Raw genomic sequence first — 15422 nt, forward strand, 5'->3', positions numbered from 1 at the left:
ATTGATGGAACATCTAGGGCTAAAAACTGAAAGCACCCTAAACCTTATCCTATTGGTTGGAATCAGAAAGGTACCAAAGTTGACGTGACAAATATCTATAAAACCCCGATTTTGATTGGAAAATATTATCGATATGAGGTATTTTGTGATGTTATTGATATGGATGCTGGTCATGTTTTGTTGGGAAGGCCGTGGATGTCGACATTACTTACAAAGGAAGGAAGAAATTTATCTCTTTGAATGAGGAGGCAAAATAATTGCAATGGTTCCAAAGAATAATGAAGTGTCTGAAATAAATAGAGGTGTAAAATTTCATTCATTGGTGACTTCTGAAAAGAAGTTGGAGGCAGATATAAAAGAAGATAAAGAACTGCACTTGGTGGTGGTGAAAGCATTGGTAATAGGAGCAAAGGAAAAGGAGAAAGTAACAACGCTTAAGATTATAAAACCATTTTTTGAGGAGTTTCGAGAACTTTTGGCTGAAGACTTGCCCAACGGTATACTTCCTTTGCATAATATTCAACATCATATAGACCTGATTGCTGGAGCTAGCCTACCAAACCTACCATATTATAGGATGAGCCCAAAAGAAAATCAGATTTTACAAGAAAAGGTAGAAGGGTTACTGCATAAGGGGTTTATTCGTGAGAGCATAAGTCCGTGTGCGGTACCTGCATTGTTAGTGGCGAAGAAAGATGATAGTTAGAAAATGTATGTTGACAGTCGAGCTATAAATAAGATAACTGTGAGATATAGTTTCCATATTCCATGGTTGGAAAACAACCTTCAAAATGAAAGATGGATTTTATGAGTGGATGGTGATGCCTTTCAAACTGTGCAATGCTCCAAGAACTTTTATGCGACTAATGAATCAGATATTATATCCTTTTATTGGTAAATTTGTGGTGGTATATTTTGATGATATTTTGATCTATAGCCGATGTGAAAAAGATCATATAGAGCATTTGAGGCAGGTGTTTGAAGTTCTGAATACAGACAAGTTATTTATTAATCTGAAGAAGTGTAGATATGTGACTAAAAAGTTAATGTTTTTTGGGATATATTATAAGTTCCAACGGAATTTTGGTTGATGAGGAGAAAATATGGACAATCAAGGATTGGCCTACACCCAAAATAGTCTCTGAAATTAGAAGTTTTCATGGCTTGACAATATTCTATCATCGATTTATTAGAAACTTTAGTACCATTATTGCACCTGTCACTGAATGTTTCAAAAGAAATCAGTGGGGAGAAATGGCTGAATCAGCTTTTACTTTAATTAAGGAGAATTATGCACTACTCCTGTTTTGGCATTACCGAATTTTGATAAGTTATTTCAGGTAAAGTGTGATACAAGTGGAGCCGATATTGGGGCTATTTTATCTCAAGAGAAGAGACCAATTGCATTTTTCAGTGAAAAACTCAGTGATGTACGATAAAAGTGGAGTACTTATGTGAAATAATTTTATTCCATTTTTCGAGCTTTAAAGCATGGGGAGCATTATCTTTTCCAGAAGCAATTCATGTTACATACTGACCATCTAGCTTTAAAGTATTTGAACAATCAAAGACACCTCAATAATATGTATGTGAGATGGTCAAAGTACATTCAGAAATTTCCCTTTATTTAAACCACAAGCCTGGTGTCCTAAACAAGGTGGCTGACGCGTTGAGTCGTAAAGCTTATTTATTGGTTGTCATGCAAGAAGAAGTGGTGTTTTGAATTTATGAAAGAATTATATGCTGCTGATGATGATGATTTTGGTGAACAGTGGGAACTGTTGTGCACGGCATGCATGTATATAATAGGACTAAGTCATATTGACAGCCCTAAGGAATAGTTGTATGATAATCAATATTTGTATTTTGTAATTGTATTCCTTGAGTCTATAAAATTGTTTAGTAGATTAGACTCGAGAATTTTTTTGTGAACAACCTTTCAAGCTAAGGAATAAATTCTAGAAGAAGATCAAATCCTGATCATGCCTCATAGAGAAGTGTAGCAGCTTGGATTTGAATAATATTGTTCTAGAAAAAATGTCTTAAGTCAGATATCGACAAGTCACAAATCAAAGGATATCGAGAAGTCTATCGAGAAGTCCAAAATGACTTGTAGAGAAGTCTCAAGAGATATCGACAAGTCAACATGCATGTAGAGATCTTAGATGTCGACAAGTCAAAATGTATATGTAGAGAACTGGAGATATTGACAAGTCATTTCTTCATGTAGAGATCTAGAGATATCGACAAGTCAAAATCTTCATGTAGAGAGCTCAAGATGTCGACAAGTCAAAAGTCCATGTAGAGAACTGGAGATGTCGATAAGTCATTCTACATGTAGAGAACTAGAGACCTCGACAAGTCAAATACACATGTAGAGAACTCAAAATATCGATAAGTCTTTTTACTTATCGATATGTCACTTCTCTACAGAACAAAAAGAGACCTCGACAAACTATCTCAAATTCAGAATACAGACAACTTCAAGATTCAAGATTATCAGTCAACAAACAATTCATTCACTGATATGGAAAGACTACAAAAGCAGCTTGAAGAATACAAGATTAAGGGCCAAGATTTACTAGACAAAGGATGGTCACATACCTACAAGATTCTACACATATTTGCTAACACCGGAAAAGGAAATAGACAAGATAGTTTTAGAAACCGTGTTTATATATTTTAGTGCAAGTTTTGTAAACCTGTGTTGTTGGTCTATCAAGCATGCATAGGTCCTTAGTATAAAAATAAGTAAAAGAGATCTAGAAAAATTTTGTATTCTCTCTCTAGATTTGTAGCCGAGTTCTTATTTCTAAGAGTAGAGATTTGTAGCAAAATAAATTTGATTAATACAATCAAGTGAGTTTTTGATAAATTGTCTTGTGTGTTTACTGTCTAACAATTTATCTCTACAAGTTTATATTTGCTTTGTTCAACTTAAGCCAAACACTTTTAAAAGAGGATTAAAATCCAAGAAACACATTCATACCCCATGTGTTATATTTCATTACACTCAATATCTAACAAGTGGTATCAGAGAAAAACCTGAAAGTAAACAGATAAATACCTTGGAAGAATGAGTGCTTGTAAAATAAGCAGTATCAAGATACTTGTCTTTGAGAAGATCAACTACACATTATGGAAGAAGAAAATTATATTATTTATAAGGATGACCAACCCTATGTACATTCAGATTCTCAAAAATGGATGTTCCATTCCTATGGAAAGGGTTCCTGAATCTGCAGATGGATACATGGTCATACCTGCAGATTTTGCACCTAAAGATCCTTCAACCTACTCATAGCCTAAAAAGAAGGTCTCACTGGATAACAGCTAACAACTCATATTTATTGAGTCTCTTGATAATGTGATGTATAATAACATTATTAACTGTGAGTCAGCTAAACAGATCTGGGAGAAAATAGAAATGTTGTGTGAGGGAACAGAAGAGGTTAGATCTAATCAAAGAAGGATTTTGTTTTCACAGTATGAGTTTTATGGCAAAACCAAAGGAAGGCATAATTGAAGTTTTCGGAAGGTTCAATAAGTTGATAAATAATTTGCAGCTGCATGATAAGTATTATGAAGCTGAAGAGGTCAACCTTAAATTCTTGCTCACCCTTTCTGATTACCTAGAATAAAAGATATCTGCAATCAGGGAAAGAAGATATTTAAGAAAAATAACATTGGAGGTCTTGTATGGTATCTTGTAGACCTATGAGCTGGAGATGTTCCAGAGGAAGTCATTGAAAGATGGTCAAGGGCATGTTGTTGAAGGATCAAGTGCTTTGGTAGCAAATGAAAACAAAATGTCAAAAGATGAACTAGAAGCTCAGACTCCAGTTGTTCAAGCTGTTGAGCAGAAAAACAAGGAGCCACAAAGCAAGTCATTTTAGAGTTGAAAGAGGATGAATTCTACACCCTTGATGAACTGGATGAGATGGACCAGTCAATGGCTTATCTTGAAAGAAAATTCTCTAACATCATGGTTAAGAAGATAAAGTAATTCAAGAGCAAAGGTCAGACATCTAACAACAACAACAACAACAATCGGAAAGGAAAAACTCAGTTCAATTCAGCTGGCAAAAGGGGCTACAAGTCAGGGTCTGTTGACAGATCAAATAAAAGGTGCTATAACTGTGATGAACTAGGTCACTTTGCCACTGAGTGTAGAAAGCCCAAGAAAGTGAAGAAAGATAAAGCTTACTTGGAATTGGAAACAAAGTGTGAAGCACTCTTGAGAAAGCAACAGGGAAAGGCTTATATTGCAGAAGGCAAAAGTTGGGATGAGGTGATGAGGACAACTGTGAAGAATATGGAAATTATGCTCTCATGTCTCTAGAGCAAGGAGAATCATCTGCATCCATATCATATGTACCTATTCTAACTACAGTTGAATTAAATGCCACTCAATATAAAGAAACTATTGAGAAAATGAGTGTAGAGATGTTTCATATCCACACAAGCATGATGACAACTACTGAGGAAGTGAGTAGGCTATCAAAAATAAATGAGAAGCTTGATATTGAGAAACAGAAGCTAGAACTGCAACTTGCTGATCTTGAAACAGTCAAACAAGAAAATGAGTACCTCAAGGACAAGCTTAAGTGTGCTGGAGAAGTAGAAGCAGTGTTGGGATAAAGAATTGAGAAAAATAATTTGAAGCTCAAGTCATTCAAAAGTGCATCTCAGTTGGTTGGTCAGTATCATGAGAAAAACCAACCATGTGCTAACATAGCTATTGGTTTAGACTATGAGGTCTTGATTTCTCACAAGAAAGTTGAAACTGACAAAGGAAAAGAAACTGTGAACCATGATGTTCCTGTGATGCTGAAGAATGTTAATGCGCCTTTGTTCAAAGCTTGTGAAGTGAATTTCAGTGAAGAGGAGTAGGTCATTAAGCAATAAATTACAGATGAAGACAGAGAGAAGAAAAATGCAGAAACCACTCTTATCACCAATTGTGAGAAGAAGCTTATAGTGAGTCAAGATACTAAGACACCAACTAAGGAGATCAAGAATTAAAACATCGAGAAAAGGAAAAAGAACAGAAATGGAAAAATAGGTGTAAACAAAAGCAACAATTATGCCTATGTTGCAGATGCTTCAAGGAAGCAATGTCATTAATATGGCTGAACAGATCACCTAACTCACCTTTGTAGAAAGGCTTTTAGTGAGCCAAAAGTTGGAGCATGCTAGTACAATGAGGCACTGGATGAAGATCCCTATTCCTTCTGTGATAAGTTTGATTGCATTCCGTGCAATATGAAGGTTATGACAAGTTGTCATAAGTTAAGAAAAGATCTTAAGGAAGTCAATCATGGATCTGAGATTAAAAAGGATAATGTTGATCGAACAATGAATGCTGTTCTTTTTGAATGTTCAAATTCTACTTCTGTAACTTTTATGGAAAGAAGAGAAAGTGCCCAAAATTGCTTGGGTATCTAAACATAATTAATCCTTATTGTATGCAAGGTAAGAAGAATAAAGTCATATGGATTATTGACAGTGGATGTTCCAGGAATATGAAAGATGATAAAGCTCTGCTATAACAGTTTGAGGAGATGGTTGGCCCATTAGTGACTTTTGGAGACAACAACAAAGGATTCACATTGGGATATGGCAAATTAATTTATGGTAATGTTGTCATTGATGATTTAGCACTAGTTGATGGTCTTGAAGTAAATCTTCTCAGTGTTAGTCAGTTTAGAGATAAAAGTTTCAAAGTAATATTTGATAAAGAAGATTGTTCAATCACTATTAAGAAAACTGGTGAAATTGCTTTAAAAGGGGCAAAGAAAGGTAGCATGTTTGTTGCAGATTTAAATTCAGCAAACAAGGATGGAACATGCTGCTTCTATACTAAGGCATCCATTGAGAAAAAACAAATTTTGGCACAAGAAGCTCTCTCACCTGAATTACAAAGTAATCAACATATTGGTGAAAAAGGAATTAGTCAGAGATATGCCAACTTTGGAATTTGGTCAAGATGAAGTTTGTGAGGCTTGTCAAAAAGGAAAAATGAAGAGGTCTAGTCACAAGAGCAAGACTGTAAATTCAATAAGTGCTCTATTGCAGCTTATTCACAGGGACCTGTTTGGACCTGTAAATGTCATTTCTATATCCAGAAATAAATATGCATTGGTGATGGTGGATGACTACTCAAGATACACTTGGGTGGAATTTATGCATTCAAAGGATGAAACTCAACACATCATAAATGAACATATAAAGAAAGTTGAGAAGCAGGCTGAGGATCAAAATTGTGTTAAAAGATTGAGAAGTCATAATGACACAGAATTCAGGATTGTAGGTTTATGTGAATTCTGCAAAGACACGGGCATTATTCAAGAGTTCTCAGCTGCAAGAACACCTTAGCAAAATGGTGTGACTGAAAGGAAAAATAGAACTCTAGTTGAAGGTGCAAGAACAATGCTGCAAGATGCCAATTTTCCAACAAGTTTTTCGGAAGAAGCTGTTAACACTGCATGATATACTCAAAACATATATCTAATCAACCAAAACCTAGGCATGTCACCCTACTCAATTTTTTCAAAAATAAAATCCTACTGTAAAGCATCTGCATGTGTTTGGAAGAAAATGTTTTGTGCTCAAAGACAACTCTGAATATGCTGGAAAATTTGACTCTAAAGAATTTAAAGTTATTTTTCTGGGATATTCATTGGAAAGAATTGCTTACAGAGTTTATGTGTTAGAGCAAAAGAAGATTATTGAAAGCACATATGTGACCTTTGATGATGACAAGTGTCCATGATTCGAATGCCTTGATGAAAATGAAGCTGAAGCCCTAAAATTTGAAAAAATCTAAGCATTGGCAGTGATTCTGAAGATGAAGTTGAGATCAACACAAACAACAGGATGGATGAAGAATCAAGTGAACCAGTGAATTATGATGATGAGAATTCATCTCAAAGTAGAAACACACCTGAATTTGATGGCACAAACTCGGGGAAAAAATGACAGTTCTGCAAGTCATGCCAATAATGAAGAAAATGCAGACAATTCTAGACAACAAGATTACACCATAAAATGGGATATGAGTCACACAAGAGATGCGATAATTGGTGAATTAAATGCTGGAGTGAGGACTAGGAGTGCCACTACAAATAAATGCTTGCATGCTTTCTTTCTCAAATTAAGCCTAAGAAAACTGAGGAAGCTATACCTGGTCCTAATTGGATAACTGCCATCACTACGCCATAAGTGCTCAAATGCTATGCTCTTCTGTTATTGCCTTATGTCAATAAAGCATTGCATTTTCAATAATGCAACACCAAGGGGCGTTACATCTGCGGCCATTGCATTAGAGGCCTAATGCAACACTTTTTGGGGGTCTATAGCAACACCAATAAGCATTGCCTAATAGATGTAATGCAACAGTATATACATCAAATGCAACACCAAAAAGCGTTGGCTCTGATATAAGCTGGATGTAAGAATCCATGTGTGGGGCCCACATTAAGGCCACATCAGCATGTGACACATGGATGCTATATCAGCATGTGACACGGGGATGCCACGTCAGCAGTGGGCCCCACACATGGAGTCTATTAGGCAATGCTTATTAAAATTACTATTACTTTATAATACAACACCCAAATATCAAATGCAACGCTTTAATTAAAATTTTTGCAAGATAATATTTCATAATTATAGAAGCCCATGAAAATTATCCTAATAACCATTAAACAATTTCTACCAGCCATCCAAAATATCATCCAACCACCCCATTACAAGTTCCATCCACAAAATACATCCAACAACCCCAACATAATACTAACTACTAAATTCATTACAAGTTCTTCGATGTGCCAAAAAGATACTATTAAAATTATAGCTAGAGCTATTACAATTGGTGGAGCATCAAATGCCCTTGGTGTAGGGTTCAACGACAGAAGTTGAAACCTGTGGTGATGGGTAGACAGTAAACCCAAGTTTGGACTTCTTCCCATAGTCAAGAGACAGCCGCTCCAAAAGCAGGGATCCAAGACCGGATCCAGTACCACCACCAACAGTTTTGTTACTCGGCATCTAACCATCAGGCTGGACAAATAAACAGGGAAAACAGTTTTGTCACTCGGTATCTATACAATGATCTAAATGACAATAAGCATCACCACAATGTACACACATATATATGCTCATATCAACAAATTCAATTTATTAAATTTAAATCATTTGAATCATTCTTGGACCATTGTCCAAAAAACTTGGACCAATAGTTAACTTCAGAGACATATGCTTTAAAACCCTTGCAACCCGGTGTAGTTGTCAGCAAATTTTCTGATGCGGTCCAAGCAGAGATCAACAATTTCTTTTCCAACTGAAATAATAGACAAACAAATTTCAAAATGCAATACTAACCGATACAGATGAGAATTTGAAACTTATGTAAAGTAACAGTAATTACTTGTGTAATGCCCACGAGCAAAGTTGTTAGCAGCATCCTCTTTGCCAGTGATCAACTGTTCAGGGTGAAGAGCTGACGGTAAGTTCCAGTCCTGATCTCATCAATGATAGTGGGTTCCAGATCAACAAAGACAGCACGTGGGACAGGCTTTCCTGTACCAGTTTCGCTGAAAAAGGTGTTAAAGGAATTATCCCTGCCACCAACAGTTTTGTCACTCGGCATCTGACCATCAGGCTGGACAAACAAACAGGGAAAACAGGTAAAAACTCAAATAGTTACTATGAACCAATACGGGGAATAAAATATTATCAATAAATCTACAGACGTACAATGTTTATAATTAGAAAATATCCAGTAAATGTCAAAACAGTAGCTAAATGAAGCAATGTGGCAGAGAATGAATTCAATTAAACAATCAAACAATAAGCAGATTGCACAGATCAAAAATTTTAATTATAAACTTATAGAAACCAAATTCCGTAAACATAATTAACTTCAGAAACATATGCTTTAAAATGTACCTGAGTTCCAGCTGTAATCATTCTTGACTAAAACATGTCCATTTGGTCTAAAAGGTCCATTTTCAGAATATGCTCCAACACCAAGAGAAGACCAACCAGACCCTACCAAGAATTAACAATTACAATGTCACAGGGGACTAACGTGATATGCTCGATGTTAAAAGTATTTAAAAAGACTGAAAATAATAACGTAACTAATTGAGTTCAAACTAAAAAGTTCATAAGTAGAATATTGGCATACAAATACAGAATACCATGGTTTCAACAAAGCAGCCCACTGTTTGCCCACACTTCCAGACCTGTGCTCCACATTATCTACACTCAAACCATGCTTCAGAGTCTGTAACTTCTCAGCCAGCTTAGACACTATCTGAGCATTAGGATTCTATAAATTCACATCTCCTTACTTCTCAATCAACATCTCATCCACACCATGGACCTCATTATCCACAGGAATGTTATCATTTTGCTTCTTTGAACCCTCCAAATTAGAAACAAAATCCTTATTAACTCCCAGAATAACTCCACCCAAACCATTGTTCAAATAATCAACTATCTGCTGAACAGGCATTTTGTCGAACACTACATGTGCATCATTCACAACAGACTGCTTCACACTAACAGGAACTTCCTTAGTATCTTCAGTCAATACAACCCCACATCCCTCCTGAATATTCATACAAACAACTTCTCCATCATCACTAATCAACCCATCTACCACCCCATCATTATTATTCGAATTCTCACCTTCATTCTGATACAGCGTATTCAAAACTGCAGAATCTTTAAACCCACCATTACCAGAATGATTAAAAACAACCTGCCCATCACGAATTGAACCTTCAACATCAGTATTCTGATTTGAATCTTCAATATTTTTTCCATCCTTACCCACACCCTGAGAAACGAATTTCTCATCTTTCCTACCTGGGTTTAATCCAGACTTACCACTCCGATTTGAACGATTGGGACTCGTGGAGTGGCCCCCATCCTCAATCTTATTCCCACATGTTGCCACAGATCTATTCGCACCTTAACATAATGATGGTTGAAGCGCAGCAGAGAGATGTTGCGGCGAGATGTGAAAAAATGAAACCAAGAAGCACAACAGAGAGTGCGAGAAAGGTTTGGTTATAAGGATTAGGGTTTGTTTTATTGGGCCTTTATTTAGGGCCCTATTACGTACTGGGCTTAAAAATTACATGGACAAGTATTTGTAAATTAATTAATTTGTATTAGGATTGTCTTTTTATTGTCAGTATAATGTTAAGAATAATGAGTATTTTATAATATACTAACTTATATTTCGTGGATTATTTTTTAAATTTAGACTTAAAAAAACTTTTTTTAAAAAAACAATACTCTATCCATCACAAAATAATAGTTTTGTTTTGAGTTTTGTCAGTCAAATTGACCAAACTTTGACCAGAAATTACACATACTTTATAATTAATAAATTTTAAAAAACTATATCATATACAAGTACAGAAGCTTCTAGAATAAGAGTACTCATCTGAAGAACTAAAAGGTATCATCGATATAATCTCAAAAATAATTTAATATAATTAAACGCTTAAATGAAAAACCTATATTTTGATTAAAAAATATATTTTTTTTTGATTTTTTTAGTTTTCAAATTTTATAATTTTACAAAAAATCAAAATACGATTTAAAATTATATAAAATGTATGTCTAAATATTTTAAATTAAATAAAATATTACATTTTATATTTTAAGGAAATAAATGACTAAAATGTTAAAGTTATTGTATTTGCTTTGATAACATATCTTTTTTATAATCTCAAAAATAATTTAATATAATACAACGCTTAAACGTGGTGTTGCACGTCACAACACTAATAATTTTATCAAAACAGTACATTTATGTTTAATGCAATGTTTTTTTACTAGTGTTGCAGAATACTAAGCAAAACCATACTTAACAGAACGCTTTTCTTGCAACACTCAAAAAAAGCATAGCATTTGAGCACTTATGGCGTAGTGCATGTAAGAATAGCTAAATCAATTTGAAAGAAATAAAGTTTAGGAATTAGTTCATGCACCAAAGAACAGAAGCATCATTTGAACAAAATGGGTGTATACGAACAAAATGGATGAAAATGGAATTGTGACAAGAAATAAAGCAAGACTGGTTACCAAGGGCTACTCACAAGAAAATGGAATTGACTATGATGAAACTTTTGCTCCAGTTGTAAGGCTTGAATTAATAAAAAAAATTCTTGCATTTGCTACACATTCGAATTTTAAGGTGTATCAAATGGATGTGAAAAGTGCATTTCTTAATGGTGAATTAGAAGAAGAAGTCTATGTACAACAGCCACCTGGCTCTGAAGATCAAAAATTTCCAAACTTTGTTTATAAACTGTTGAAGGCTCTTTATGGATTGAAGCAAACACCTAGAGTATGGTATGAGACACTGTCAGAATTTTTACTCAAACATGGATTCACAAGGGGGACAATTGATAAGACTCTATTCTACAAGCAGCATGGTGATGACATTATCCTAGTTCAAATTTATGTGGATAATATCATTTTTGGTTCTATAAATGTAAAGCTATGTCAAAGATTTTCAAGACTCATGTAGAGTGAATATGAGATGAGCATGATGGGAGAATTAAGTTACTTTCTTGGCCTTTAAGTTAGCCAAAGAAGTGATGGAATCTTTATCAGTCAAACCAAGTATATCAAAGATCTGTTGAAGAAATTTGGAATGGTTGACTGTTCACATACATCAACACATATGTCTACAGCTACCAAGTTGGATGAAGATAAGAAAGGAAATAGTGTAGACATCTCATGTTATAGAATGATTGGATCGTTGTTGTACTTAATTGCTAGTGGACCAGACATCATATTTACAACATGTCTGTGTGCTAGATTTCAATCAAATTCTAAAGAATCACATTTTATGGCTGTCAAAAGGATTTTCAGATATTTGAAGCAGACAACAAACTTGGGATTATGGTATCCTAAGGGAACTTATTTTGAAGCTGCTAGATATACAGATGCAGATTTTGCTGGATGCAGGGTAGACAGAAAGAGTACAAGTAGAAGTTGTTAATTCCTTGGTCAAAGACTTGTATCTTGGTACAGTAAGAAGCAACAATATATGTCAACTTCCATGGCTGGAGCAGAATACATAGCTGCTGGAAGTTGTTGTGCTCAAGTGTTTTGGATTAGAAATCTATTAATGGACTATGGCCTAGTATTGCATAAAATTCCTATTATGTGTGACAATACTAGGGCCATATCTATTATTTCTAATCCAGTTAATCATTCCAGAAATAAGCATATTGATGTAAGGTACCACAAATGGTACTATTGAGCTTATTTTTGTTCCAATGGAAAAATAATTAGATGATATTTTCACTAAACCTTTGGATGAAGCAACTTTCACTAGACTTGTATATGAAATTGGTATGTTAAATTGTTCATCCTAAAGTCAAGAACTCAGCTAATATGTTGTAGCAGATTAATTTCTGATAAATCAAAACTAATTTGATTTAATTAGAAATTAACTGGAATGTGATTTATAAATATTTCATAATTCTCTGTATATTTATTTTTCAAAATTTCAAATTTAACTTGGAATTTTTCTAATTCTAAGAAAAGCTATCTAATGGTCAATTCACATATTTTATATATGAAATTAATATAAGACAAATATTAGTAAAAATCAAGAGCATGTAGAGAACTGAGTTCTCGATAAGTCTAAATGACTTGTCGATAAGCCATTTTGTGACTTCTCGATGGAGTTCTTGATAAGTATCTTTTATGACTTCTTGATGGATATCTCGATAAGTCATTCTATGACTTCTTGACAAGCATTGTAGAGATCTCAATATACATATAAATATGGAGTTCTCTACAAGTACAATTTTTAGACTTATCAATAACTCAGAACTAAAATTATTTAATTCAATAAATTATTTCAGTAACGTACTTTTGATATAAAAATCAAATATAATTTTATATTGATTTATTCAATATAAATTGGAATAATTCAGTCCAATTAGGACAAACTGGGTTATTTGTACAACATCTCGATAAGTCACTATCTAGTTATCGATTAGAGTCAGGATAGTGACATCTCGACATGAGTTTTCTAATTCACGTGACTTCTCGATAAGGAAATAATAACTGTTTATTCCTTACTTCTCGACAAGTCAGATCTCTGGCCTATAAATACCCAGACATCTCGACATAACCCCTCTTTACGCTTTCGAGATCTCAATTGACCTAATTTTTGTAAATTTACACTGCTCTCACTTGTTTCAAGTTGTTTCTTTCTCTAAATACTTTCCCACTCAAACTCAAACACTTTTAATGGGTGCCAACAACGTTAGAGTTGTTATCCCCAGGGATGGAACCAACTACTTGGCATTTTTGGATGCAAATCAAGCACCTGATACTTTCACTTGCTTTGTCAAATTTCTTTCTGAATCCTATCTCGCGGGAGCTTTGACTGCTAATCATGTGTTGTATTTAGATGTGCTTAACGAATTTTGGAACTCAGTTGTTGTAAACACAATTGTCCATGAGAATCAAGCAGTCTCATTGGTGTTTAACTGCACAATTCAAAATGTTCATGTAGAGTTCAATACTGATGATGTCAACCAGGCCTTGGGTATCTTCACGGACAACATTGTGGAGGCTCCAACAACACACGAGTTGGACGAGTTTATGGATTTCATAAACTACAGTGAAAAGGTTGATATGGCCAGGCTGAATAAGAAGAATCTAAGAAGAGAATGGTCCTTCATCTTTGACTCTATCATTAGAGCATTCACATGCAGAAAGACTGGCTATGACAATATATCAAGTGTAGTGCAGAAGTTGGTGCATTCTATATCATACAAAAAGCACCTCAATGTTGGCATGTTGATCCTGGAAGAACTCAACACAAGGCTGATCATGCCTTTGGTAAGTAGAGGTAAAGAAATTTTCTTCCCTAGGTTTATAATGTCCACTTTAAATCATAAAATAGCTGACATTCATATGCTTGAAAGAATAGATGGAAATCAAACAGGAAATTATAAATATGTGTCAAAAATCTTATTTGGTTTACTAATTACAAAGAATCAGGTAAAGGTAGCTCCAAATGTCACTGACTTCATGTTGGAGAGATTTAGAACTTACCCTTACCCAATGCCTGATATGAGATCAAGCCGGTACGGAGGAGGCGTGTACTGGCACCAAGAACGGACCTTTTCCCCCCTCTCTCACCTTTAGCTTCCAGGGTTTTATTTTTTTATCTAATAAAAATGTAACCCTAATTTTAGCCTTAAGGATCTTTATATAGAGAAGCCAAAAACAGTCTTAACCCTAATCCAAGTTAGAGTTTATTAAAATCTTAAATTCTATTTATTTAATAATTAAGTCTAACTCAATTATCAAATAACAATTGAAATTCGGATTTAATAATATACAAATTCGAAATTTATTTATCCCGTTAGTTAAATCCAACTTAATTAATAATAAATAATTTGAATATTCTATTAAATTCAAATCCGAATTTAAATTAAATATTCCTCCAAGCTTTCTTTGTGCGACCCTATAGGTTATTATTACGTTGGCAATAATTTAAATATCTCATACTTAAATTATAAATATTAATAATCCAAATGTCATAAACAAAATATAATAGTCTCTAGGGCACATACACTAATAGTGGATCCTAGTCAAATAACTTCGACTAGAGACCCTAAAATAGACCATGTATTCGACCAGAATTAAGATCGTATTCTAGGTCATGGATCCTAGTCGAATAACTTCGACCAGAGGCCCTAAAATAGACCATGTACTCGACCAGAATCGAGGTCGTATTCTTGGTCGTAAATCCTAGTTGAATAACTTCGACTAGTGGTCCTAAAATAGACCATGTATTCGACCAAGATTGAGGTCGTATTCCATGTCACGGATCCTGGTCGATTAACTTCGACTAGACTACTGAGAATGGACCATGATCTTAACCAGGATTGAGGTCAAATTACAGGTCGTGGATCTTTCGACTAAGGTGCAACAAATGACTAAAATTTCGACCAGGATCCTAGTCAAATTCCAGGTCATGGATCTTGGTCACAACATTTTGACTAGGCTAAAGGAGTTGGCAAAAATTTCGACTAGGATCCTAGTCAAAATTTTGATCATAATCCTGGTCGAAAATAGCAGAAAACTAAAAAAAGCCAGAAAATAGGAAAAATGGCAAAAAATATTCTGAGAAAATGCTTTCTAGTTATCTGCAATGGTAACACGAATAATGTGATAATTATATCTGGGGAGCTGAATAGACTACGGAGTTTAAATTTGTTCCGTTAAAAGGACAAGGAACCCTTTCTCAAAGAAATGTTTGATATTCTTATAAGAAAGCGTGATTCAAGCCTCGAAAAAAGGAAAAATTGTTGTAAATGTGTAGGTCGCTCCACACTTTACTTTGAAAACGGTACCCT

The 15422-nt window shown here is 34.6% G+C and overlaps 1 protein-coding gene across 1 annotated transcript; it reads right to left on the bottom strand.

Moving 5' to 3' along the window:
- Positions 1-7679: 7679 nt before the first annotated feature.
- Positions 7680-10834, bottom strand: LOC141695925 (uncharacterized). The gene is made up of 4 exons (XM_074500129.1): positions 10777-10834; positions 8953-9984; positions 8432-8665; positions 7680-8344 (listed from the first exon to the last, which is right to left on the bottom strand). Exons 1-2 carry the CDS (start codon positions 10832-10834, stop codon positions 9356-9358), a joined length of 687 nt encoding a protein of 228 aa, XP_074356230.1. The 3' UTR covers positions 7680-8344; positions 8432-8665; positions 8953-9355.
- Positions 10835-15422: the final 4588 nt, after the last annotated feature.

This window comes from Apium graveolens, chromosome 11 (genome assembly GCF_009905375.1).
Source record: "Apium graveolens cultivar Ventura chromosome 11, ASM990537v1, whole genome shotgun sequence".
Classification (NCBI taxonomy): Eukaryota; Viridiplantae; Streptophyta; class Magnoliopsida; order Apiales; family Apiaceae; genus Apium; species Apium graveolens.

Bases quoted from the DNA above. Each gene is read 5' to 3' on its own strand.
- LOC141695925 (XM_074500129.1), bottom strand. From the start codon at position 10,834: ATGTACTGTTTTGATAAAATTATTAGTGTTGTGACGTGCAACACCACG. The intron at 9,985-10,776 runs GTATTATATTAA...CATTATGTTAAG, and splicing joins CAACACCACGTTTAAGCGTT to GTGCGAATAGATCTGTGGCA.